Source organism: Podarcis tiliguerta (genome assembly GCF_965153285.1).
Source record: "Podarcis tiliguerta genome assembly, chromosome: 17".
NCBI lineage: Eukaryota > Metazoa > Chordata > Lepidosauria > Squamata > Lacertidae > Podarcis > Podarcis tiliguerta.
Genome location: NC_139550.1, coordinates 39,792,354 through 39,820,184, shown reverse-complemented (window position 1 = coordinate 39,820,184; position 27,831 = coordinate 39,792,354). Strand labels below are relative to the sequence as shown.

Sequence of the window (27,831 nt, the reverse complement as noted above, 5' to 3'; positions counted from 1 at the left end):
CGGGCCCGAGTCCCCTCCCCGCTCGTCACGGACGCCGCCCTCAAGATGGCGCCGGCCAGCTCCCCTTCCCGCCCCACCTCTCGGGGCCGGCGGAAGCGGGGGGGCGTGGCGGCGGGAGCCGGGCGCCTCCTCGACGGGCTTCCGGGCGGGAGGCGGCGATGGCTGCGGAGCGGGGGCCGCCGGCGGCGGCGCTGCCGGGGCTGGAGGCCCAGAGGCGGCAGGTGGAGGGCGAGGGGCCCGAGCAGCCCGGGAGGGAGCGCCCGCTGCGCGCCGGAGAGAAGTGGTGAGCGGGGCGGGGCGGAGGCTCCTCGCGAGGAGACCCCTCCGGGAACCGGCGCCGAGTCCCTCCCTCGGACGGGGGTCGCGGCGAGCTCCTTCCTCGGAATCCCCCGCCGGGCTCCCGGGAGGCCGCCCTCCTCGGGGCGGGACGGGGCTGCCCGGCGGCGGGCGTCGCGGAGCGTTTCCTCTCCCTGGAAGCTCGCGGGATTTACTCCCTTCAGACGCGCTGCTTCGGCTCCCTTAGTCTCAAGTTCTTCTGGAGCACAGTTCTCATACTGCTGACATGTTCACTTCCGGAATGAAAGTGCTATTCCCCTTTTTCCTCTTGGGAGGCAATAGCTGCTCTGAATCAGCTTGGCATCTTCTTGCGTTTGGTTGTTTAATTCGTTTTCTTCTGTTCCTTCCTGTGTCTTGGGTAGACACTCCAACTACATCAGTGGATTTCCTGAATGCGACCCACTCTTCCTACATGGTTTTTTTTCCCTTTAAAAAAAAAAGAATTCGTGGTTCTAAACTCTTCGCCAAAATATGTGTGCTTTGCTGTAGCATTCAAATATTTCTAAACAACTATGTGATTGAAAACCAGTCACCTCCCTCCCCCCCCTTTGTTTTTTCTCGTGTAGCAGGATTATTGAGGTGACCTTGGTGATCCCCACCCCAAGAAAAGACTTCTGTGTCTGTGTCAGAAATAATTTCAATAGGTACTTAGCATGGAGTTACTGTTGGAGACAGCTGCTCCTGCCCCCCCCCCCCCCCGAGCACTGAGTTGTTGTTTTTAAGGGCTACCTTCGTTTTGGAGGTGGGTGATCCCCCATAGACATGCTGTGGGCTTGGTTCCAAAGCTTTCTTACCCCCCCCCCCGCCCTCTTAGTGGCTTCATCCAAGTGCAGTGAAGTTTCGGTTTCTCAGCTGCCCCACCTACAAGGCCAGCTTCATTTGGTAGCAGCTCCTGTCTCTCTTGCATGAGCGCTTGGCGTCTTCTGTATCCTTGTGTGGCTTTATCTTCTGTGGAATGAGTTTTAGTTTCACCCTCGATAAACTGGCAAACTTCCTTTTTTTGTCACTGAACCTAGAACTCCCTGTGTCAGCTACATCTACCGTATTTTTTGCCCCATAGGGCGCACCGCCCCATAGGACGCACCTAGTTTTTTTGGGGGGGGGCGGGAAATAAAAAAAAATTATTTCCCCCCTAGGCGCGGGGCTGGCGCGGGGGAAGCCCAAGCTTCCCCCAATCCCAGCCCCGAGAACAGCCTGCTATCCTCAAGCCTAGGGAGGCCAGCGGTAAGTTGCGCCGGTCTCCCCAGGCTTCGGAATGCAGGCAGCTCTGCGCAGCCATCGGGAAGCGGGTGCGACTTTGTGCCCCCCTCTCGATGGCTGCGCAGAGCTGCGCTCCCCCTGGGACTGCAGGCAGCTCTGCGCAGCCATTGGGAGGCGGGCGCGAAGTGGCGCCGGTCTCCCGAGGGTAGTGCAGAGCCTCTTGAAGCCTAGAGAGCCTGCGCACCGACCCCTCTCGCTCTCCAGGCTTCAGCGAAAGCCCGCATTCGCCCCATAGGATGCACACACATTTCCCCTTCATTTTTGGAGGGGGGAAAGTGCGTCCTATAGGGCAAAAAATACAGTACTTTTCTTCTAGATGGGGTTTAGAAAAATCTTACCTCTCCAACCTGTTTTGTGCCAACTAACATGCAGTTGTGTCTTGGGGAAGACAGTTGGGGAACCACAGCCCCAGTAGTGAAACAAACCACCTCCGTTGTCACAGAGCAGAAAGGCAGAGCTTCCTCATTTCATTGCAGGGGGTTGTAGAGGATCTTCAGGTCCCTTCAAACTCTACAGTTCCATGGGGTGCGTAGTCCGATCTCACGCTCCTTTACTTGGAAGCCAGTCATCCCACTGAGTTCAAAAGAGCTTGTTTCCTAGTAAATGTGTGCATAGGATTGCAGCGTGAATGAGTTAAGTGTGGGACAAGTAAGTCGGTTCACATTGCATACCAGCTTCAAGCTTCTGGTCCATTGGTTTTTGACCAGTGTGCTGTGGCACCCTGGGGTGACATGAGGAACATTCAGGGGAGCCCGGGGGGGCATCCTTTCATTAACTTGCAGCCCATATCTTCCTGCATTATTTTTCTCTCTGAGGAACATTTGGGGGAGTCGACACCTTTAACTTGCAGCCCGTTATCTTCCTGAAATAAAACAATGGCAAAAAAAGTGGGGAAACATTTTTGCCTGACTGTTGATCTTCTTAAAATCTCCCCCTCCCTACACACAAACAAGAATCCTCCTCAACTTCAGTTCCTTAGTTTTACATGTTTGCTTGGGTTCTCATTGACACTTGTATTGCCACATTCACGTGTCCAAAAGGGGCTCCAAAAAGGGGCAGGGCGGAACGGGGAAGTCCCTACTTCATGCACGTTCTGTACTGGAGCCCCAGGCTAAGTGGCTTCCACAGGGGAGCTGCAGAAAGAATGTGGTTGGTCGAGGGAGCTGTGGACCCCACAAGGTTGAAAACCACTGATCTAGTCCTTGTTTTTTAAAGCTCTCTACGCCTCTTCTGTGCCCTTCATTCTGCACAGGCTCCCCTGCTGTTTCTCCCCTCTGCTCCTGCTCACACAATGGGCTGAGACAAGAAAGCTGCTGCAGTTATTGCTTGCACGGATCCAGTTTGGTCCCCCATTTAATTTCCTCCCCATGACTCACTAGTGGGAGGAGCCAGCCTTGCATGGCAGTGAATGAGTGTCATGATCAATATGTAGCTCCCTGGGAAGCTGGTGCAGACTCTCACGGGGGCGGGGGGTTGAACTGCTTTCAACAAGCTGTTCTGCCCTTTCCTTCCTAAGATCTGTCCCACTGTGGTAGCCCTGAGGGATTCCCCAGCCACTGGTTTCCCCAGCCTGAGAAGAACTTAGAACTTTTTCCTAGCATTAAAAATGTTTTCCAGCCAATTAATGGTCTTCATTGATCTTGAGTTAGAACTAGTCTGGGCCTGAAATCATGAGCAAAGGAAAGAGAGACCATATATTAGACTTGGCAGGCTTTTTAGCGACATAGAACTCTTTGCTGGGCTGATGTCTGTCTTAACTAAAAGGCATGCTTTCATTTCATGTGTTGCTTCTCCTTGGGGGCCAAAGCCTTGAGGAATTTCAAGGATGCTGGCTTTATCAGATGGTGTCGCTCCCAGGTTCTCAGTGGGACTGTGCCATTGGATGCTGAGCCAGCATAACACCTGCAAGCTGTGATCTTGCCTTTGGGTTCCCCCTCCTCAGCCCTTCCCACTCCTCCTGGCCCCATGGAGCTTGCCTGGATGGAGGAACCACCCAGGGCTGAGCTCAGTCAGTGAGAGTGTGCCATTGGATGTAGGGCAGAGCAGAGGGGGGGGGGTCTTCCCCTTACCCCACCTGCTTTCCTTAATGTCCAGAGACCCCTGCACAGTCACAAAAGGGCGGAAGCTGAGCATTCTGCACTTGAACTTACATTAATGTCCAAGGCAGTATTACGAGGAAGGGGTCCAAACCTTGATGCTGCTGCTAGAACAAAGTTTCCTCCGTGAAAAGGGTGGAAACTTCGAGGTGGTCTGCTTACAACACACCAAATATGTATTTAAGGTTGTGCCGACCCCTTTTATGGCCCTGTGGTTTGTGTTGAGCCGCCAGAGATGTGACTGGAAGATGAGGCGGAGGCTCCGCTGCCGTCAGGTTGCTCCTTGCCATCGTGCGGCTGGTGTTAAGGTGACAGCCTGTTCCCTTCTGTGGACTTCTTAATATAGTGCCCCAGGGCAATAGGAGAGGGAACTGTTTTTCAGGATGGGACACATATTTCATGGTCTGAGCTGACCCTACGGTGGTATAAAGGGGTAATATAAAATCAACCACCTTGGGGGTGGAATGCAGGTTTTTCTGCCAAGGTTTACTGCCAAGCAGAAAATTAAAACTGACTTTTGTAGACAATCCACATCTGCAAGTTGAATGCAAGAATAAATTATGCAAATAATTGAGGCTACGTGGTTTAATCCATTTAATAGAAAGACTCTTATTTCGAACGTCCCAAGTATTTCTTATACATTGCACAATACTCTGCGTGTCTAAGGAGGAAGTCCTGCTGAGTTCAGTGGGGCTTATTCCCAGGTAGGTGAGTGTTGGATTGCAGTCTAATTCTTACACAGTGACCCTGCAAAATGGGATGAGGAAATGTGTGCCCTCTGGGTCTTGGCTGGGCTAAAATTCCAGTTTTTTCAGGGCATTGGCCATGCTGGTCAGGGTGATGGCAGCTGATGTCTGGAGGGACCGACGTTGCCCTGCCCCTGGTGTGAGGAATGGTCATTTCTATCCAGTAGTTGCAAATTGTAGGATTGGGGTTGAGACTGAATGGCAGGGGCTTGCCTGGTAAATTCTTGGCTAACTTGATATTTGAACCAGGAGCAACTGGAAGGGGTTGTTTTATTCTGGGGGGCTGCAAGTGCGGGCCTTTCCTTCTAATGATGTGGCAATTCACAATTTAATAAGCAAAAGTTACTTTGTGTATTCTTTCGCATTGCAACAAAGCACATAGATTGAAGTGTGGGTAATATGTACATATATATTTAAGTTAAGTCATAGTTTGGTTCAAGGTGTTTACTTAATTAAATATTTTTAGATGATGGGCCTAGAAATAACTTACAATTTCTTAGGCACACCTGTTTGCTTTCAGTCGAAGCTGTGACTGTGTTAGAATCATAGAATCATAGAGTTGGAAGAGACCACAAGGGCCATCGAGTCCAACCCCCTGCCAAGCAGGAAACACCATCAGAGCACTCCTGACATATGGTTGTCAAGCCTCTGCTGAAAGACCTCCAAAGAAGGAGACTCCACCACACTCCTTGGCAGCAAATCCCACTGTCGAACAGCTCTTACTGTCAGGAAGTTCTTCCTAATGTTTAGGTAGAATCTTCTTTCTTGTAGTTTGGATCCATTGCTCCGTGTCTGCTTCTCTGGAGCAGCAGAAAACAACCTTTCTCCCTCCTCTATGTGACATCCTTTTATATATTTGAACATGGCTATCATATCACCCCTTAACCTCCTCTTCTCCAGGCTAACCATGCCCAGCTCCCTTAGCCGTTCCTCATAAGGCATCGTTTCCAGGCCTTTGACCATTTTGGTTGCCCTCCTCTGGACACCTTCCAGTTTGTCAGTGTCCTTCTTGAACTGTGGTGCCCAGAACTGGACACAGTACTCCAGGTGAGGTCTGACCAGAGCAGAATACAGTGGCACTATTACTTCCCTTAATCTAGATGCTATACTCCTATTGATGCAGCCCAGAATTGCATTGGCTTTTTTAGCTGCCGCGTCATACTGTTGGCTCATGTCAAGTTTGTGGTCAACCAAGACTCCTACATCCTTTTCACATGTACTGCTCTCAAGCCAGGTGTCACCCATCTTGTATTTGTGCCTCTCATTTTTTTTGCCCAAGTGCAATACTTTACATTTCTCCCTGTTAAAATTCATCTTGTTTGTTTTGGCCCAGTTCTCTAATCTGTCAATGTCGTTTTGAAGTGTGATCCTGTCCTCTGGGGTGTTAGCCACCCCTCCCAGTTTGGTGTCATCTGCAAATTTGATCAGGATGCCCTTGAGTCCATCCTCCAAGTCGTTGATAAAGATGTTGAATAAGACCGGGCCCGAGACAGAACCCTGTGGCACCCCACTAGTCACTCTTCTCCAGGATGAGGAGGAACCATTGATGAGCACCCTTTGGGTTCGGTCAGTCAGCCAGTTACAAATCCACTGAGTGGTAGCATAGTCAAGACCGCATTTTACCAGCTTCCTTACAAGAATATCATGGGGCACCTTGTCAAATGCCTTGCTGAAATCGAGGTAGGCTACATCCACTGCGTTCCCTTCATCTACCAGGCTTGTAATTCTGTCAAAAAACGAGATCAGGTTAGTCTGACATGACTTATTTTTCAGAAATCCATGCTGATTATTGGTGATGACAGCATTCCTTTCTAGGTGCTCACAGACTGTTTGCTTAATGATCTGCTCCAGAATCTTCCCTGTTGCCCATCTTTACTTCCATAGTCTAGGGAAGTGGAGAAGAGGAGGACTTTGGATATTAGCAGACCTGGGTGAGCTGGTACTGGGTCTGTGACAGGAAGCTGCAAAGAGTGGTTGCAGCTGAAGGGAGCCATGACCTGCCTCCTCCTTATCTGAGCCTTTGGATGGTGTGATCGTTACCTTTTTAAAGCTTATCTCTGTGGTCAAGAGGACTAGAAATTTGCTATTTCAATCAAAATAGTGGGAATTCTCAGTTGTCTGGACTGATAAGCTGCAAGCAGATGTATGCAGTATTTGGCACAGTTGCAAGGCCTTGGATTGAGACCTTAGCTTTCCTTGTGGAGGAGGCATCCTTCCTGACCCTGTTTGGGCTGGAGGATGGAGGGAGACTTGCCTGCTTATGTTTATGCACACTGGTGTAGTTCTGGATGTGAACTTGCTGTTTCTTTGCCCACAGGTATTTGCTGGAGAATCATTGGTACAAACAGTGGAGAGCATACGTGGAATCTGGAGATCAAAACTCCATCTCTTTCCCTGGACGGATCAACAATGCTGAGCTCTTTGAAGGTACAGCTTCCTCTGTCCTATTATTTTATTTTGAGATTCTTTCCTTCTTCCCTTGACATACATTCCCAGGGCAGCACAGCTAGATGAAAACCAGCACTATGTCATTTTTACCCCCATCCTCCAAGGAGCCCAGAATGTCATTCATTTTATCCAGACAACAACCCTGTGGGGTAGCGTGGGCTAAGATGTAGCAACAGATCCAAAGATGCCCAGTCAGCTGTTCATCTGGCTTTCCATCCCAGAGCTGGCTCCTTGATGCAGTTGCTGTATCATGGAAGGGGAAATGTGTTGGAAGTTGAGAAATAGCTTTCCTGTCTTGCAGCAGGGAGTTCTGCTGATGAAGGTCCTGTGCCAGCCTTTCTCCTTCTCCACAGACAGACGGCCCTGTTGGATTTCAAGCCCTTTTCCTTCCTTCCATCCTCCCAGATACAGAGTCGTACCGGTTGAAGGATAGACTGGTGGAGCATGAGGAATACGTTCTGGTGCCAGAGGAGGTCTGGAACAAGCTGGTGACCTGGTATGGCCTTGAGCATGACCAGCCAGCCATTGAGCGCAAGGTGAGAAGTTTGTAGCTTAGAGAGCATGGACTGTTGAGGAATCTGTGCTCCTGATATTGGGATTCCCAGCTGCCATCACATCCCTGAGCAATTGGTTGTGTGTTGGATTCCTAGGACGTCTGGGTGGCCACAGGTTGTTCCCAGTTTCCTCCATACAGTCACACTCTATGGGTGTGCCCCCTGGCTGGGACTTCCCTTGGTTCTCGGTGGAGAGAGGGCTGCCCAAGAGCCTTGGTGGTTCAGCAACTGGCAGAGTCCCCACGCCAAAGGTATCCCTGAGGTCAGCCTTTATTTTCACCTGTGCAGCCAAGTGCTTTCCATTCACTCTTATGCAGGAAAGTCCCTGGAGACCCTCTGAGGTTAATGGACCCTCAGCCCTGGGAAACTGATGTCTGGCCCCCCCTGTCTGGCATCTCCACCCTCAGCTCAGGTTGCTCCCAACGCAGAAGCTCTCATTCTTTGCCCGCTTTCCAGCCATTGTAATGGCCAGCACTTGCCAGGATGTAGGAACAGGCCATTTAGCTTAGGTTAAAGACAGTGCTCTTTTTCTGGGGGGACGCAGGAGTATGCGTACCCCTAAACATTTTGTGAATCCAAGTTTGGCCTCATTGAGGGGCAGTATTTCAATATGAGTAGGAAAATGAGAAAACCCCTGAACATTTATTTAGGGGGGGGGGAGCACTGGTTATAGAGTACAGTGGTACCTCGGGTTAAGAACTGAATTCGTTCTGGAGGTCCGTTCTTAACCTGAGGTTCCACTTTAGCTAATGGGGTCTGCCGCTGCGCGATTTCTGTTCTCATCCTGAAGCAAAGTTCTTAACCCGAGATAATATTTCTGGATTAGCAGAGTCTGTAACCTGAAGCATCTGTAACCTGAGGCGTCTGTAACCCGAGGTACCACTGTACCAAGAGTGTGACAGGAATGTGAGGAGAGGCTGCAGGACTTTCTGTGTGAAACTCCTCTCCTCATGTCAGTGACAGCAGCTGTCTTGTGTGGAATAAGAAGAATTTTAACTGGAAGTGTGCTTTATCATTGATCCCCAGTGCAGTGCCTGCGGGTGCACATGGGCCTGCAGAGGCTTGCCCCGGCACCCAGAAAGTCCCATGCCCTCTCCTTGCTGGAACTAGACCCAGAGGGAGCCTTTGGCCAGCTGGTGGCTTTTTGCAAGCCTAACTGTGGCCCAGGGGCAAGGGCGTTTCCCGCACGCGGGGCTCATGTCACTTCTGGTGCTTTGCAGGTGCCCCAATGGGTGCCAAAAGGTTGGCAACCCCTGGGCAGCATAGGTTCCTTCGGCATCCTTCATAAACGTTCTCTTAGAAATTTTTACCACGTCCCTTCAATCTAGGCCAGCGGCCCTGTTTTGCAGGGGGCGCTGAAAAGATTGGCGGGCCTGTTGAGGTCGTGGCTGCAGAGAGACTAACTGGACACAGCCCCCTCTGAAGCCATTCCTGCTCTCTGGTGGAGCCCAGTATCCTAGCAAGTGCTCTGCTTGTTCCCTTTTGGTGCACAGTGGTCTCTCTCTCTCTCTCTCTCTCTCTCTCTCTCTCTCTCTCTGGACCTTAGCTCCCCTTGCTTTAAAGGCTGCAGTCCTGTGCTTACCTCAGCTCAGATTGCGGGGCAGTATCACCTCTGAGCAAAAAGGCACATGGAGTTGGGCTGTGAAGTTTTATTGAGCTTTTAGCAGAAACCCCCTGCACAGTTTCAGTCTTTTGCCCACAGCCATGAGAGCTAGAAACTGACTGTGGAGACAGTGCTTTTCCTGTCATAGAGTCCAACAGAACAACGTATTCCACATTGCTCAGAAATACTGATGTTCCTCAAGGATCCCTTGGTGTTGGCAGAGACGAAATGCATTGCTCAGGTTTCCCCCACCCCCTTTAATGGTACACGGTCTCTTACTGACGGATGCAGTTCTGATTCTTCCTTCTCAGGTGGTGGATCTTTCCAGCATGCAGAAAGTGGAGGTTTACCTGGTGGAACTTTACCTTTGCCAGCACAGTGACATGGACAACCCTGTCACTGCCCAGTTTAGCCGAATGGACGTTATCGGTAAGGACCCAGATGGTGGAGACAAGACGGGCTGTGAGGAGAAGGAATAAGGCCCAGGATTCTCACAGAGGGACCATTTCTCCTTTGGTCACATACAGTGCTTTTCCCCCTAAAAAAAATGTTTAGGGGTACACTCATTTTCACTCAAGAAAATCCATTTTGTGGTTCAAATTGGGAAAAATTAATACATTAAATTGGACAAAAGTACAAAGAACATGCATTACCTCCTATTACACAGCTGACAGCTCACAGTAACTTCCACATTGCCATGAGGTGCTAGATTCCAACTCCTGCTTCACACATTAAACGCTCGCTTCCCTCTGAGACTCAGGAAACACCATGACAGGAAATGAGGCTGCCATTTTTAGTTTCTTCTGTTAGATTCACAAAATGTTTAGGGGTATGTACCTCCAGAAAATAGCACTGGTCACATATCTATTTTAAACATAAATAAATAAAACAACCTCTTTCCCTCACCTAGAAATGGTGCTGAAGGAAGCACGACGCCAGTTTTCCGTTCCAGCAGAGGCTGAGACAAGGTTGTGGGTGAAAAACTCAGACGGCTCATGTGAGCGGCTACGGAACTTGCAGATGACGGTGTTGGATGCCTGCCTCAGTTCAGGGCAGGTAACGCTCCTATCTCCAGGGTCTGGGGCTACTTTGCGGGCAGAAGATCTCAGGATCCATCCCTGGCATGTCCATTCAGGTGTGAGGAACCTCTGCCCAGATGTTGCTGAACCAGAACTGCCACCAGCCACTGCCAGGAGGGCCAAGAGGGATGGGCATTGCAGTTCAGCAAGATCTGGAGGGCCAACGGTTTTCCACACCTGAGTCCAAGGGTTTGAGTTGGCCTTGGAGAGCTACGGCCAGTTGGCCTAGTCTGCTCTGAGCTCACTGGTCAGCTTGGGCTAGAGGGAAAAATAGCCTGGTGGGATAGGAAGGGTGGGTTCATATCCTCTTGGGGTCCCCAGTGTGGAGCCTCTGTGTGAGGCTTTGACACCATAGTGAGGAGCATTTGTGTTTAAGCTCACCCTTCCAGAATCTCTAGCCAGTTCCCCTCCTGCACAAGCCACAGGCCAGCCTGACCTGGACTTGGATCCTGGGTTGTCTTCCCCTCTACTACACTGGATGCTAATAAAGAACAGAGAAGAGTCCATCGCATAAGCTTGATTTAAAACCAGCCCATACCCTCTTGCTGCTCCTGCCATTAAAAACCAACAACACAAAACTGGGAGGCGTGATGGAGGGAGATGAGGCTGAGGGGAAAAAAGAAGAAGAATCAGTTGCCTTCAGACAGACACCTGCGCTAGCACCTCTCCCTCACCGCCCCATTTCCCTTTTTAAAAAACAAAGTGTGCTGGAGTTAGTTAAACAGTTTTAAAGTGAATACGAGTGCGTTGAGATGCTTTGCCACCAGTTGGCTTTTTCCGGGCCCATCTGTTTTGGACTGAAGGAATGGCAGCTTCTATTATGAGCCCCTCGGAGACGCTTGTCCAGATACATGGCAGTTAATCCAGCCCTTCTTTCCTTCCTTCCTTCCTTCCTTCCTTCCTTCCTTCCTTCCTTCCTTCCTTCCTCCCTCCCTTCTCCCCTCCCCCTGCTGGCACCTGCACTCCTGCCAGGTGGTGGTAATGGAGACCAGGAGTAAGGACGGCACTTGGCCCAGCTCTAGACCACATATCATGTGAGTACCTGCATGTGGTGTTTGCACAGATCGAAAGTGGGGCACCTGGCTTTCCTCAGCGCTTTCAGAGTCTGCCTCCCTGCCTGAGAGGCTGCTGCGTCTCAGGAGCAGATTGAGCCTGAACTGTGGGAGGCTGCAGGTGCTGCTGTTCTCTGGCTGTTGTTTGTTCCAGCAGATAGTCGGGTGTCATGGATGTCGAGGAATGGTGGAAAGAACCAGCTGGAGAGCCCCCAAGGGAAGAAGGCTCATAGCCCAGAGATTTGTGGTGGGACGACAATGTGTGGTCAGAGGAAGGAGACTGGGCAGAGGAGGTGGTGGAAGCTGAAGGGGTAACAGGTCTTAGTGAACAGGGAGAGTCTGTGGCAGAGAGCAGTCCAGACTCGGAGGCAGAGCAGAGTCCAGCTGGTGAAGAATCCAGGGAGTCTCAAAATTTCTTCGTGTACACAACTACAGCAGCACCCTTGGTGTCTGCACAGAAATAGAAAGAGGGCACGACACCAACAAAGGAAGAATGGCAGATGAAATTGGCAGAATATATAGAAATAAGAGATCAGGATGAAAGAATTTTTAAGGAAGATTGGAAAAGATATTTGAAAAAAAATATAAACATATTAAAATGTTAACAGCATTAGAATAAATTCAGCAGTAAGAAATATATTGATATAAAATTGGAAAAATGAGAATGGGGGGTGGCGGCGGCGGCGGAATAGAATATGTAGTAGAAAAGAAAATGAACCACGGATGGGGGTGGGAGGGAAATCAACGATAAATGTATGTTTTGTATTTGGACTTAAAGTTATCTGTTTAAAGTTGTAAAAAATTGAAAATGATAAAAAAGTAATAAAAAGGAACCTGGGGGGGGGTCTCCTCCTCCTGGTGCAGCCCCTCCCCCTGGTGTCCCAGAACCAGAAGAGGCATGAAGAGGGTGGAGGAGAGGTTGGCTGCACGCCGGCACAGTTTCCAATTGCTTGGGGGAAACCCTGGAGAGGAGGGGGCTTAGGCAGCTGAGAGAGGTGGGGACCTTCTGTCTCAGTGTTGGCTTCATGCAGGCAAAACCTACTGGAGATGCGCTGCTGTGCTCATTAGGCCTGACACTCCTGTGCCAAATGTGTTTTTGCAATTAAAGAGTTAAGTGCAACTTGTGCTGTGGGATTCACTGTGGTCTGGCTCCTGACCCTGGGCCTCATCCTCTGGCTGCCCTTCTTCACAGTCTCCCTCTCCCCCCCCCCCCCAGGAAGAACTCCCTCGAGGACGAGGAACTCTATCAGGGCCAGCCTGGCGTCTGTGGTCTCACCAACTTAGGCAACACCTGCTTCATGAACTCCGCTTTGCAGGTATGAGGCGCAGGCTGTGGCAGGTGCAGAGCTGAGAGCCTGGACAGCCTAGCTGGTTAAGTGGGTGGACTAGGGCCTGCGAGACCTGGGTTCAAATTCCCCACTTGACCGTGGCGCTCGCCAGGTGGTCTTGGACCAGTCATTGTCTCTTTAACGCCTAACCCACCTCACTCCGGTTGCTGTGGGAATAAAAATGGAGGCTGGTGGGGAGAAGAGCAGCAGACTCTGCCTTGAGCTCCTTGTAGGACATGAGCACAGTAAATAAAAATGGAGGCTTGGGGGGGGGGGCTGTTGCTTGGAGGCTGAGCCCCTCAGCCAAAAGGAGGGTTTTGCTTGAGCTCTCTAGCAGGGTGCACTGTTGCAGTTCTCTGTCTGCCCACTAGTGGGGAGTAAAACAGCAAAACTTGCTGTCTGCTGGAAAGACTTGAAGCAGTTCTCCAGTTATTATTGCTATTACCATTTATTAAATTTGTCTACTGCCCTACACCGGGAGATCTCGGGTTAGGTGTTGGTGGGTTAATGGGTGGGAACTAGATCCTCCTAAGGCAGAGAAGCCAAGTGGTCATCTTCTTTCTGCAGGTCCCCCCCCCCCCCCGACTGGTGAGCCGCTTAATATTGTGTCCTTACCACGTGCTCTCTGAGCTGCTTGAGGAGCCGCCAGGAAGCAAAGGGGCAAAGAACTGCCAGGATAGATATCCTGGCTTGGGGGAATGAGTCTTCTCTGTCCTGTCTATCCTGGCTTGGGGGAACGAGTCTTCTGTGCAAGTCTCAGTGCATACTTGGAAGTTTATTTTCACTCTTGTACCTAAAGACTTTCTTGGAATACACAAGCAGCTGAGGTTCTTAGGATATGCAAGACCTGTTCCATTCTGGAATTGCTGAGCTCCTCCTTCTATGGACTATGGTCCTCTTTCTCTCTCTCAGTGTCTCAGCAATGTGCCCCCTCTGACTGAGTATTTCCTCAACAACCGCTACCTGGATGAGCTGAACTTCAACAACCCCCTGGGCATGAAGGGTGAGATTGCAGAGGCCTACGCTGACCTCATCAAGCAGCAGTGGTCCGGCCACCACCGCTCCATCGTGCCTCGCATGTTCAAGGTGAGCTTCCTTTTCCTCGCCATTGCGCTTCCTCTTGCCACCTTCCTTGGGGCTCAAGGCCTCCCTCTTGGTGTTCCTCTTCCCTGCAGACCAAAGTGGGCCATTTTGCCTCCCAGTTCCTTGGCTACCAGCAGCATGACTCCCAGGAGCTGCTCTCCTTTCTGCTTGACGGGCTGCATGAGGACCTCAACCGGGTCAAGAAGAAAGAGTACATCGAGCTGAAGGATGCAGCAGGGAGGCCAGACGAGGTGAGCAGGGTGGCCAGGGCCTGGCAGCGTTGGGGATTTCAACTCTGGGGCCCAGCCACTTTTGCGTTGTTTTTTTAAATGAATGTGGCACATTGGGAGTAAACCTGGGCAAACTCGCAACCTTCTCAGTTGTGATTTCCATGCTCTTTGTGTGTTGCTTCCATCGGAAGTTCAGTGATGGGCTGAGTCTTTGGTAGTCTTGATCCTCAGTGTAGCCTCACAGAGCAGGTCACTAGCTTCCTGTAACATGCGGTGGAAAACAGAGGTGCTGACTCGGCCAAAGCTTTTTCACTGGCGAATGATGGAATTTGGAGGCTGTTTGAGGCAGTGCCCTGAGCAGGGATGGGGAGCCTGTGGTCCTTGAGATTTCTGGTGGACAGCAATTCCTGAGCCATTGACCACACGGAGAGTGGCTGATGGGACTTGGGGGTCTGACAGTAACTGGAAGGCTGCAGGTCTCCTACTGCTGCCATAGAAGGTGGGATGCAGGAAATACTCTGTCATTGTATGTTCAATTCAGTTCATAATCTTAATGAATTTCTGGAGCCTTCTACCACTGCACAATATCTCAGGTGACGGCACATCCCACCTTCGCCTCCACAGCCGGCAAAGAGGAGCTTAGCTTTGCTCTTGGGCTTCCAAGCTGGAGGAGAGCTCTGTCCTTGAGGGGGTTTGCAGGAGGTTTCTGTGCTGTGCAGGCAGCTCAGTGCTGTTTCTAAGGCAGCCTCCCTCCCTCGGGATGCTTGGCCTGCAATCCCATCCACCCTGACCAGCACAGAGCTGTAGCCCCAAACCCCTGGAGGGCAGCAGTAGGACAAAGGTCTCGACTGCCAGCCTTGCGTCCTAGAAACTGATTTATCAGCTAGGCTTGTTCCTGGGTTTTGGGTGTATGTGTTTTGGAACCCCTTGGCAGTGATGTGCCCCTTGCTAGAGGGAAGCCCTGTCCTTCCTTCAGCTCTTCCTTCTCCCTCCCAGGAAGTAGCGGAGGAAGCGTGGCGGAACCACAAGCGCCGCAACCACTCCATCATTGTCGACATCTTCCACGGGCTCTTCAAGTCGACGCTGGTGTGCCCCGAATGTGGCAAGATTTCGGTGACCTTTGATCCCTTCTGCTACCTCAGTGCTCCCCTGCCCATCAGCAAGGACCGGGTGATGGAGGTTTTCTTCGTGTCCATGGACCCCAGCAAGAAACCCGAACAGGTAAGCAACTAGTCAGGGAAGGTGCCTGGCAAGACGAGCAGGGCTTCTGCACGAACCAGGATTGAGTCGCTGGGATTTGCAGTAAGGACCAGAAAGCCAATGCCTTGCTTGCCTGCCTGGAGTCTGGTTCAATTCCCAGCACCTTCAGGTGCGGCTTCAAATGTCTCCTGTTTGCAACCCTGGAGAGCTGCTGGCAGTGCTGAGCTAGAGGGAACCAATGGTGTGATTTGGTACCCAGCAGTTTCCTGTCTATACTCTTCCTGCCTGGGGACAATGAACCCCAGGGTGCCCCACAGAGGCGGGCGGGGGCAGGACATGCTCATATCTGGCTGTGAGCTGAAGGGAGCCTTGGGAGAGCCATGGGAGGTGGTCCCCAAGGAGACAGCGTGTCACCTCACGGCAACCTGTCTTGGGTTTGGGCTTCTGGCTTTGTTCCAGGCAGACTCTCAACACTAAGTTGAACTTCCTTTTTTCCTTTCTTTTCTTTACAGCACAGACTGATTGTCCCAAAGGCCGGGAAAGTGCTAGATCTCTGCCACAGCCTCTCCAAGCATACAGAGGTGCCTGCTGAGCGGGTGAGTTTGGGGGCAGAGAGAAAAACATCTGATTTTTTTAATCAGTAATTTTAGTGCATATGTTAAGTAAACTGCTTAGAGATTTTGATTGAATCTGGTTAAATAAATAATCAGTAAAAGAGTTCCCTTAGTTCCTTCTTCCCTCTGTGGTGACTCGGTGTGTCTCTCTTTCTCAGATGATGGTGGCTGACGTGTTCAGTCACCGCTTCTACAAGATCTACCAGATGGAAGAATCCCTCAGCTGCATCCTGGACCGGGACGACATCTTCATGTGAGTGTGCGGTCAGGGGGGCTGCAGCGGAGGAGGGTTGGGGTAGATCCATTGGAGAAGGAAGATGCCTAGGCATGCTAGGTCTGCAAGAAGGTGCATCTAAAGAAGTGTGCATGCACACAAAAGCTTATACCCAGAACAAACTTAGTTGGTCTCTGAGGTGCTACTGGACAATTTATATTTATCTATTTATTTTATTTTGACTGTGTCAGGCCAACACGGCTCCCTACCTGAATCTGCAGGAATGGGGTTGTCTTGGCTGCACCTGAAGACCAGCAGGGAGGAGCTCTCTTTGAGGAGGGGGCATCTTTGCAGTACCTCTGTGGAACCTGATGTTGGCCAGAGTTGGAGAAATGGGCTCATGTGTACAAAGAGCGCCTTATGGAAAGCATCTAGGAGTTAGTGAGATAATTGAAGCTGGCCCTGGAAGTAGCATATCTGGGCAGGGACAGAAGCGGCTCTTTGTAGCATACAGCCAGCGACAGAATGCTGCATTGCCCGTGGGGTCCTTTCCATCGCTGCAATTCTGTTATTCTTTCTGCCTGCTGCTGAAATGTATCTGGAGGCCTGGCGGGGCCTGCCCTCTGGATATTTATTAGATTTCTTACCCACCCTTTACTGTAATGCCCCAAAGTGTGTTAGAACAATGAAATATACCACTGTAAAATGAAACAAAGAACAGTTACGAACATAAAACAAGAAAAGTGTAGAAAAAAAATTGGTTCCGTATATATATATAAAAAGGTAAAGGTACCCCTGCCCGTACGGGCCAGTCTTGACAGACTCTAGGGTTGTGCGCCCATCTCACTCTTTGTCTCCTTCTCCCTCCAGATACGAGGTGTCTGTGTCCACACTGGAGGATCCGGCCACGGCAGATGCAGTGGTGCTCCCCGTGTACCTCCGCGAGCGCACCCAGGGCCGCGACTACAGCAACACCTACTATGGGGTGGTTCTCTTTGGTCACCCGCTCCTGGTGTCTGTGCCCCGGGACCAGCTCTCCTGGGACTCGCTCTATCAGCTCTTGCTGCACCGGCTCTCGTGAGTTCCTGGCAGCAGCCTTGGCCCTCCAATTCCTCCCAGACCGAGTGCCCTTCCTGCTTTTGCCTGCCTTGCTTTGAAGAGGGTGGGAGTGGAGGGGACAGCAGTGCCTTGCCTAGGGGCTGCCTTGTAGGATGTGCCTGCCATCCAGAGGCAGTGGGGAGACTTAGAGTTTTGCCCTAGGTTATTTTTGCCTTTGTTTTCCTTTTTGCATCAGGTAGGCCAGTAGTCTTCAACTTTTGTCTAGACCTGAGACCCACCCTTAGCCCAAACATAGGTATTTGGGGACCTTGGGAATGTTTGTGTTGCGTTTTGTATGGTGCTGGTGCGGCTCACCTGTGGTCAGGCTGCTGTCCACTCCTGGATCCCAACTTTCAGGTTGAAGGCCAGAAGGTGAGATCCAGGTGGTTCAGTGTCCATCTCTTGATTTTACTCCATATTGGAGGGCCAGCAGCTTGTGTGTCTGAACAGTCTCTTGTTTTATAAACCTTGGAGGGGACATGGAACCCTTGGTTCTGGTGGCCTCATTCATGCTTGACGGTAGGCCTCAAAATGATGTTTCTGCGCATGGGTCAACCAGCCCTGGGTGACTTTCACAGACAAGATCACACAGTGAGCATTCAAGGCTGAGGATGCATTTGAACCTCAATCCCCCATTGTCCCCCCCCCCCCTGCAACTAAATGGCTCCTTCTATCCCACAGGTTTGTGGGATGGGAATCTCCTTTCCTTACTCCAAGGTGCTTTCCCCTTGGGGCTGTACTGTTTCCTAGGAGTTCCTAGCTGGGGTCTGCTCCCTTTCTGGTACTTTTCCAGCACATCTGCCTTCCTTCCCCTATGCTGTGCTTCCTCCTACCCCACTCCTTTTTTTCTTTATGTCCCTCAAGATCCACATCTTTGGCAGGGCACTTCCTGAACGGCTTCAGCCTCACTTTGTGGTTTGCAGCACAGAATTCAGTAGAAACAAAGGAACATGGGGAACGGCCTTACCCTCAGCTGGACCACTGGTCTGTCTTGCTTGGTATTGTCAGCACTGGCTGGCAGCAGCTCTCCAGGGGTTCAGGCAGGGCTCTCTTCCCAGCCCTCCCTGGAGATGCCAGGGGTTGGATCTGGGGACGCTCCTGCATGCCCCTAAAAACTGCTTTGGGTTCAACAATCCAGGTTCTCTTCTTGTGTGCGAGAAGATATAAAAGTCTAGCTGGGTCGTTGGTTCCAGTTTGAGTTTGAACTCCCCATTCAGGCCCTTCCAAAGCAGGGAGGCCACTCCCTCTAGGTCTGCTGCTTGCAGGGAGAGAAATCTTCACAGGGAGCTGTGTTTGCAGTTATGGCAGATGGAAGAACTGCCCTGGGGCCGGCAGGTGTGTTGTATTGGACTTGCCTGCCATCTCCCTGCAGCAGCCTTGGGCTTGCTGCTGCACTTGGCAGTGCAGGGCACCATAGTTGCACCCCCTTGGTCTCCAGATGCTCAGAGGGATATTCCTATTACCAAAAAGCGAGAAGCGTTCAGTGCATGATCTGGGGCACTTTGCTCCCGAGGGGGAGGGGGGAGACGTGGCCCATTCATGCTCAAACGCTCTGCTCTCTATTAAACCTGGTAAACCTTGGCTCATGCCTGAAGCAAAAACTTTACGGAATCTTCTTTTAACATTATTTTTCTGCAAAGTAGCTTTGCCCCTGCTCTCCCTCCAGCCCTGTGCCTCTCCCAGTTGACAAGCATGTCTCTTGCTTTTTTCACTCAAATCTTCATCCAGCAGCGCCCTTCATTGCACAGTGCTGCCACAGGGGGGAGCGGTGGAGCCATGACAGTGGTTCCCCCTAGTGGCCAAGGGTGTGACTTGCTTCCTCCCCCCCCCCCCCATTTTGGCAGCCGCTACGTGACACGACCAGACTCTGAGGAAGAGGAGGATCCGAGTGAGGAGGATGAGGAGGACCTCTACAACAAGAGGCCCAATGGGCTGAGCGAAGGTGAGGGGTTGGTGCGAGGGCAGAGTGTTGATGGGGTGGGGCTGGCCAGGTTTTTAATTTGGGCGCTGCCTGTCCTTTCCTCCCCAAATGCACAACAGGGGAGGACGAGGAGGAGGAAGAGACGACGGCAGAAGGCTCCACGAGCCAGGAGCCCAGCTCGGAGGCGGAGGAAAACCCCTCGGACGCCTCTGTGGGGGAGGAAGGGGCTGGCGTGGAGGGGAGGCCCAGCCCCAGCCCCAGCCCAGCTCCTCAGCAGCCCCCTCAGTCCCCCCAGACACCCTCTTCCAGCCCCAGCCCCCCGACGGCCAACCAGGCCAAACGCAAATGCTGCCAGAAGCGCCGCAAGCTGCTCTTCACCCTCCAGGCCGTCAATTCCAACGGGACCAGCGACCGGACGGCTGCCCAGGATGAGGGCAGCACCGTCTCCTTCAACTGTGAGTCTTCCCTCCTCGTCCATGCAAGCTCCCAATAGTGGGGGGCGGGAGAGTCTCTGGGATTCCCTTGCGGTTGTTGCAGCGACAGGTGGGGGTGGGGAGGCCCTCTTGGGAGCCTTTCTCCCAGCCTGGCTGCACACGTGTCCGTGGGCTATTCCAGCCCCCTTCTGTGAAATTCTCAGGTTCACCTTTTTTGTTTAACGGCCTCCAGCTCAGATATGCAAACACTCATCTACTGGAATGTTGATTAAGGCTTGTGTCCCGGGTCAGTCCTAACCAGAGTGGACCTGTTGACACGAATGAACACGACTCGCTTAGGTCCACTAATTTAGGTCCTATCAGTTGCTGAAATTTGCAGGAGGGGAGGGTGCTGCTGCCCTCAGGTCCTGCCTGGGGTCTCCCCCTGTGAGAACAGGATGCCAGACCAGGTGGGGCCTTGGCCTGATCTCTCAGGGCTCTTGTGCTCTTAAGGATACAGCCCTAAGAAGTGAGCGTGTTCTCGCCTTTCCCCCTTCTGGTCAGTGAGTGTCAAGGCTCCATGCAGGGTCTTAATGGCTGCATTGCTGGAGTAATTGCAGCCACCAGTGACATGTGCCCTACAAAAGATTACCTGGAAGGGAAGATGGCCCTTTGGCTAGAAACCCTTTTCTGCTCCAGTGACAAAATTCCTCATTGTTTGGCCCCTTTCCTTCTGACGCACTGCCCTCTGGATACTTCTGTAGGGGGTGGGACTGTAGTGGGTGTGGCAGTGGTGACTGGAGAGCAGCAGGATTAGTCCTGTGCAGGGTCCTTCTGGCCTGGGGTTTCATGAATGACTTTCTCCTGCACTGCCTTGAGAGATGCTCGGGGTTCCTGCCACTTTAACCACAGTTTCTGCCCTTGGCACAGCCCAACCGTACATTGCCATGGACTGGGACTCCAACATGAGGAAACGCTACTACAATGAGGCGGAGGCGGAGGTGAGGGCGAGGCATTTTCCTGCCCCCAGTCGTCCTCCTTTCTCTTTCCCTTGCCCTCCTCCAGCCCAGCCACAGGGACCTGGCAGACCTCCTGGGGGTTCTGGACTCCCAGTTCCTGCCAGCCTGGCTCTCAGGGACAACAAGCAAAAAACTGGAGGGTGATGGGCACCCCCTCCCCACTTCCGCTCACCTCTCTCTCCCCCCCCCCCCCCCGTGTGTGCACTGCCAGGGCTACATCAAGCACGACTGCATGGACTTCACGCCAAGGAAGAATCCAGTGAGGCTGCAGGAGTGCCTCGAACTCTTCACCACCGTGGAGACCCTGGAGGAGGAGAATCCCTGGTGAGAGCCCTGGTGGGTTGGGTGGGGCTCTTGCTTCCAGAGGCAGAAAGGAAGGGAAGGAGCTACGGGTGGAGCGGAGTCGAATCCTGGAGGCAGCTGGCTCTGACCTTCCAGTCGTGGGTTGGCAAAGCCAGATTCTCTTATGGCTCAAACTGTTCAGGCCTGGTATTGCTTGCTGTGCAGATGGCCCCAGTGGAATTTGCTGCCAAGGAGTGTGGTGGAGTCTCCTTCTTTGGAGGTCTTTAAGCAGAGGCTTGACAACCATATGTCAGGAGTGCTCTGATGGTGTTTCCTGCTTGGCAGGGGGTTGGACTCGATGGCCCTTGTGGTCTCTTCCAACTCTATGATTCTATTCTATGATTCTATGACTCTGGCCTGGTAGTGGCAGCCAAGGGGCCTTACAGCTGGAACCCTCTTGCCTAGCCTGACTGGAGAGCCTTCGGGGGATCTTGAGAAGGAGGGAGTCCCCCCCCCCCATGCAATGTGACCCCGTGCACTTTTGTTATGTAAGAGGCAGGACAACCCCCACCCCTCCACACACACAGGATGTGCATAGGTTTCATCATGGGCAACATGCCTTCATGTGCAGCGGGCATCAATGGCAGAGTCTTCTGGTCCATCACAGCTGATGACACCAGACTTCCAGACTTCTCACTTCAAAGAGATGATGAACCATGGGGCTGGTGGGTAAATATGCCAGTCTCTTTGCAGATCCTCCTGATGACCCTCTTTTTCACCTAGTGTTTGGCTGGGCATTTTTCAGTTTTCAGAATTGGTGTGTGTTGCAGGATTTTGGGTGCCCTGACCAAATCATTTTCACGTTTGTTCTCCTACCCCCAACCCAGATACCCGTCTCAGGATTCCTCCTTTGTGTCCTAAGATGGGTTGCCTGCTAGTCCTCCTGCAAACACCTGTGGCTTTTCTGCTGTTCTGAGTGCTGTGCTCACCTCCAGCTCCTCTCGTGCAGGTACTGCCCCACCTGCAAGAAGCACCAGTTGGCCACCAAGAAGCTGGACTTGTGGTCACTGCCAGAGATCCTGATCATCCACCTCAAGCGCTTTTCCTACACCAAGTTCTCCAGGGAGAAGCTCGACACCCTGGTGGAGTTCCCTGTCCAGTAAGCCACTTGGTCCAGATCATTAGACAATTTGTAGGGGTGAGAAGAGACATGGGGGCAGCTTATTTGGGGTGGCTCATGCCTCTGAAATCATTCCACTGGGGAGAAATCTTTCGGAGGAAACAGGCATGCTTGTTAAATTTTCAGGATTCCACGGGCCAAAGAGTTACCTCCTCCTTTCGAACCCAGTATCAATAAAGGTTTTTCAGAAGGCATGTTGACTTCCCACTGGAGCTGGCTTATGCAGCTTGCAGGGAGCACTTCCCCAGTTCTGAAGATACCTGATAAAATGGAGCACATTTGCTTTTTAAAAAAATGACTTTAATGCAGGACTGGGGAACTTGTGGCCCTCCGGGCACTGTGGGCTCTCAACACCCATCAGCCCAAGTCAGGGTGGCCCAAAGGTGGAGATGATGAGAGTCAAGAGTCCAGCATGGGTTCCCCCCATGTCTGACTTCAGGGCACCCAGAGGGCACTCTAGAATTGTGTGGTGCTTGAGAGCCTGAGCCAGCCTGGCATTTGTTTGTTCGTGTCATTTATAGATCACTTGATCACTAGCATGTCTAAGCATTCCTCCTACACCAACCCAACTGGTAGAAGACACTTGTTTTTACTAGCATGCTTGGAGGTTAGTCGTCTGCATTTTCCTGCTTTACGGAAAGCAAAGGGTTTCTCTCCCACCACAACCTGCTGGGAAACAGAGGTTAGAAGTCACTTGTTGGCATCCGTCTGTCTCAAGAGACAATGGAGTGGGCAGTCAAACCACTGTGTTAGCAACACCAAAGTGACCTCTCCGGGGCGCAAGCCTGGGCAGCCAGTGTGGAAGTTCTGGGTTGCCCAGAGACAAGACCTGCCCCCTTTTGGCCTCCAAAGGAAGCAGAACAATACATTTGTCCCTAGCTTGCCTGCAGGAGTTGCCGGAAGAAGGCGTTCACGGTGCCATTTGGCCATCTGCAGGACTCCACTCAAAAATGTTGTGGGGTTTACTCCTTAGCCTTTTCTTCTCCCTCTTAGCAGTCTAGTAAAAACAACTGAAAGCTAGCAACTTTCTATGGGCTGATTCACAAGACTCTCCTCAGCTGTCGGCAGGAAGTAACGGGCCTTACGGGGGGGGGGGGGGAGAATTTCTGAGCGGGTGTTTGTGTTTCAAGGTGTTCTTGAAAACACTTCAGGAAAGTGCAGCCTTAAACCCCAAAAGTTAGCATGATGCTTAGGAATATGCTTAGGAATAGGGTGGCTGTGACTTTTGATGCCAGTGCTGGTTCTGCCCCAAAACTATGTGGAGGGTGTTGCTGAGGGGATCCCCCTCTGGCCTTAGGAAACAGCAGCATTATCATCTCTGTCCTGTAGGGATCTGGATTTCTCAGACTTCGTCATCAAGCCACAGAAAGACACTGACCCCACACTGTACAAATATGACCTCATCGCCGTGTCGAACCACTACGGGGGTCTCCGAGATGGGCACTGTATGTATTATTTGGGGGCTGTATGTATTCTTTTTGTGTTGAGGGAATGCGTGCAAGGTGGGGAAGAGACACTTGGAGTTGAAATGAAATGGTTAACAGCAAAATTGGAGCCAGCGCTTTGTTGGGCAGCCGAAGACTTAGGACTTTGGTTCATTTATCCTTCCTACAAAGTGAAAATGCACAATAGGTAAATCTGAGATCTAATGGGTGGCTTTCCAGTAATTCTGTCTGCGCCAGCATTTCAGCTTGCCAGGTGGAATGATCCCTCCCCTCCTCCCCGTGTGCTGTACTGGCGAGTTCTCTCAATTTCCACATACCCCCAGAGCCAATTTCAGGGGGAGCTCAGAGAGGGGAGAGGGAAGGAAAGCCCCATTGTGGAAGTCCCTGGGCAGGGCTTCTGCTGACCGGGGCTTATTAGGTGAATCCCACCCCATGTAGTACCATACTTTTGCATGTATAAGACGACCCCTATTTTTTTTTAACCTCAAACTAAGAAATTAAGAATTTGCTCAGCTTTTGGGGGGCAATTGCCCTCAAAGCTGTTGAGATAATTTTGACCGCAACCCCCATTCTCCTGGCGGTGGCACTGAAGGGACATTGTGCTTTACTGCTGGAGAGCCTCAAGTCTCCCTAGGCAGCCGTTGGCACTTGGGGCACTCGGTTTCTTTCTCCAGGGCACACGCGCCAAGCAGAGGAGTGGAGCGGGCCCCAGATGCACTTGCCTTTCAGTGCTCCAGTTGCTGCCCGTAACTTTGCCTGGTTTGCAGCGCAGCCCATGACCTGGCACATATGTGTGTGCATGTGAGAAAGAGCGGCATGTGTGGAAGCATTCTCTGGCGGCTGCGGGAAGATCAGGGAAATACCATATTTGTCCATGTATAAGATGACCCCCAATTTTTGACTAACAAAATTTAGCAAAAAACATCATCTTAAACACAGAAAAATACGGTAAACTGAATTTAAATCTGTATTGTTATTATCACCATCTTGTAATACTATATGATACCCTGTAGTTACAAAGAACCCCTCCTGGGGGTGGGGGGCTCACATCAAACAGTAGAATAATAAAACTCAGCATTGAAAACTGTACAAACCAACAGAGCAGAGAACATTTGCGGAGTCAGTAGAAGCAACTAAACGAAACCAGCATTGGTGACATGCTGTACAGATACAACAGAGCAGATGCTTTAATTAAATGAGACATGGGGTGAAACTCCTTGAGGAAGGGGGTAACCTCAGCTTGTTGTGACATCCACAGTTTGTGTCAGTTCAATTAGTCTTAGCCATAGTTAGTGAAAACCAGCCAACTTCAAACCATGGTTTATGAAGCCAGTTTGTTTTCTGTAACCATAGTTATGATTAAGTTCAGTTTAGGACATCACACTGAACTCTGGCTAATTAGGACAGAAACTGAAGTGTCTTGCAGCTCCCCTGCCAAAAACACAAGCCCACGGCCTGCTCTGGCCTATCAGGATGCTAAACCATTCTTTAGCACTGCAGGTGAATGTGGCCTGTGTGTCTGTGCGAGAGCTATTTCTTTTTGGGGGAACAAAACAGTAAGGAACAGAAATGACCATGAGAACAGTCTAGAAATGAACAATTCATTGTTGCAGAATTTCACATGGGGAGTAAACAGCTGCTATTAGAAAAGGCTAAGTGCAAACAAATGTTGGCTCTTGGTAGATGAAAGAGGGGTGGGTAGGAAGTGGTGTCCCTGAGGGGAGGGGGAAAGCTCAGTGCGGAATGAAAATCCCTTCTCCAACTGTTAAGACCTCACCAGCCCTTTTACAGTTTCAGAGATCTTAGTGGACGCTAGTTCAGCTTAGAACTTGCTCGGTTCCGCTTTAAATGTAAACCGAGGCCCTGCTGATGGATGCCTCAGCTAGCGGCAGGATTCATGCAGCAGAGGAGCAGTGCAGGTAGCCCATCCGGCAGATTCCCTCCCCAGAGGGCTGGGTGCGCCACGCAAAATGCTATTTGTGCAGAAGCTCCAGCTGGCCCGATTCTTTTCTCTTCAAATGGGAGGAAGGTTCCACAAATGGAGGACCAAAGTGCTTAGGTAGTGGCTGACAGGCGATGTGATTGTGAAGCATCTGAAGGGGCACAAAGGGTGTCAGAAGGCAAAGCAGCACTTTGGTGAGTCTGACTGGTCTTTGTGCCCTCTAGACACGACTTTTGCCCGGAACAAAGACAGCGGAACGTGGTTCTACTTTGATGACAGCAGTGTCTCTGCAGTTTCCAAAGTCCAGATTGAGGTGAGTCAGGCAGGGCAGCCCTGGATGGGCTCAGCTTCTTGGCACTTGCTGGCAGGTGTCTTGGATGCCAATGCCATCCCACCCTCTTGGCTGGCAGGCTGGCAAAATCTCCCTCTCAAAGGCCTGTGCATCTCTTTGCAAAAACACCTCCATCGCATCTCAGCAAGGCATGTCTCTAAGCAGACTGGGCTTTTCATTTGCAAGGAAGAAGCAGAACTTGGTTGTCCTCCAGTCTCTTTTCTCAAGCAGACTGATACTTATCCCTTTTTCCTGCTTTAGAAGCCCCCTGGTGTTATCCTGAACAAGTTGAGGGGTGCAGTGGGGGCAGGAAGGAGGTCTTGGCACTGCGGTCTGTCTGCTTCATTGGTCTTTCCATGGACTAAGAATGGAGGGTCAGGAACTTGAATCTCTCACGTTGGCACTCTGCCCTTCCTCCAGTGAGCTCAGGGTAGCAGTGATGCAGCCCTCAAGCAATGGATCTCGAGATCTGACTGCTCTCCTTCCCCCCTCCAACCCAACAATATCCTCACAACTCTGAGAATGACTTGCTCTATCAGCTTCATGGCCTGGAGATGTGGGGCAAGGAGAACTCAAACACAAACCCCACTTCTTGGTTATGTGATCTACTCTACCCCATTGATTCTTTGTGAACTGAGTTTCCTGTAGTGCAAGTTGCTTTGATCCTCTTTGAAAAAGCGGTACAGGACATTTTAACTCAACGGTGTGGACCTTTGCATGTCTCCTGACTCTCCCTCGCCCCATCCTATGCCACTTGAACTCCCCCTGTCACCCCCCTTCCCCTGATCTGCATCTCAGGCTCCCAAGCATCTCTTTTAACCTCACCTGCTGCCTCTTATGCTTCTTTTCTCCCCCAACAGTCCAAAGCTGCCTATGTGCTCTTCTACCAGCGCCAGGACAAAATCCGGCACCCCGTCCTCCTTGCTGCGCCCACTAGTGCCGCAGGTTCCAGAGACCAGGACGGCGGTGGTGGCGGCGGCGGGGCCTGCTGCGAGCCCCACCCCAGAGAGCAAGCCAGCAGGGACTTTATGGATGTGGACTGACCTTGATCCCCACCCTCCCTCCTCCATCTGCAGCCGGGGAGGGCGGCTGCAAGCCCTGCCTCTTCCCTTCCTCAGACTGAAGCCAGCGGTGGATTCTCCAAGGGCAGCAGCTCTTTACTCAGGCTATGGAATAGGGGGGAGGGGGAATGGATCCCCTCTGCTGTGCCCCAAACCGCAGGGCCCTTTGCTTTGCACATAGTTCCCCTGCTCTGAAGGGGGTGTTTTGGTGAGTGTGTGTGTGTCTACAGCCCCCTTGACAGGGCCACTGTCTTGCACCAGCATTTTTATAAGATGCGAAGGGGGAGGGGGTGAAGTGTCCCTCTTCTCCATCTCACATGGGGGAGGGGATGTGTGCATCGTTCGTGTGATCCCTTGTGGGTGCTGCCCCTCCCCTTTTACTCTCTAGCATAAGGGGGAGTTGACCTTATTCTGCTGCTCCTGGTTTTAGGGCCTCTGCTCTAGACAGCCCTGCAGGACTTTGCAAAGGTATTCAAACCCCGCTGTGGTTCTGCAGATGGTTGGGACACTTCCCCTACCCCAAAAAAACCCTCCCATTGGTCACTGGCTGGATAAACAGACCCTTGTTTTCTCCCCCCTCACCTCCCAAGTGCCTCCTCTTCCCCTCAACAAGAGCAATAATTCCAGCCATTGCCCCACCGCTGTCTTCCTCTCACAGCCAACGGCTCCCCTTGACCTGCATTTCATGGACCTCCTTCTCTGACAGCCGGCTGCTTCCAAAGCCCCTCTCTAGCTACAGGGGTGGTGGTCGAGCTGCTGGGCTGAGGTGCCGCTTCAGAGTCTAGCAGCAAAGCCTGTGGCAAGGCCACGGAGGGGTTGAGGGCCTGCACCGTGTCACAGCTGCTGCTGCTGCCACTGCCACCCCCCCCCCCCCGGCAGAGGAGGAGTGTCTCCAACACCCGCCGCCACCAGCACTGAATGCCCGCTTCCTTCTCTGCCCTGGCACCTGGTGCCTGGGGTGGTGCGCCTGCCCTGGGCCCACAGAAGTGCACGGAAGTTCTCTCCCCTCTGCCGAGTGTCTCTGGTGCCACTGCTGCTGCTTCCAGGCTCAGGGATTGCACTGGCTTGTAAATAGGTTTCTGCGTGCAATGTTTGGGGAGAGCAGGGACAGGACACCCGCGGAGGCAGGCTTGGCCTGCAGAAGCACATCGGGTATTTTCTTAAGGAGTTTGGGAAGAATATTCCTTCACTTGACTCTGGGGGCTTCTTTCTTTTCTTTTGAAGGTGTTTTTTTTTCCCAGAAGAAAATATTTTTGGCATGTGGCAAAACTTGTACATAAAGTAACTTCTTTCAAA

The 27,831-nt window shown here is 51.8% G+C and overlaps 1 protein-coding gene across 1 annotated transcript; it reads left to right on the top strand.

Annotated features, from left to right (window-relative positions):
* Positions 1-30: 30 nt before the first annotated feature.
* USP11 (ubiquitin specific peptidase 11) lies at positions 31-27,831 on the top strand. Its single transcript, XM_083421194.1, is given in 22 exon segments — positions 31-55; positions 58-283; positions 6,756-6,865; positions 7,292-7,422; positions 9,355-9,472; positions 9,954-10,099; positions 11,095-11,156; positions 12,391-12,490; positions 13,415-13,588; positions 13,678-13,836; positions 14,812-15,036; positions 15,528-15,611; positions 15,788-15,882; positions 16,714-16,920; positions 18,786-18,883; positions 18,982-19,317; positions 20,206-20,276; positions 20,506-20,618; positions 21,586-21,735; positions 23,086-23,201; positions 25,368-25,456; positions 26,335-27,831. Coding segments are annotated over 22 exon segments (3,003 nt in total). The 5' UTR covers positions 31-45; the 3' UTR covers positions 26,518-27,831.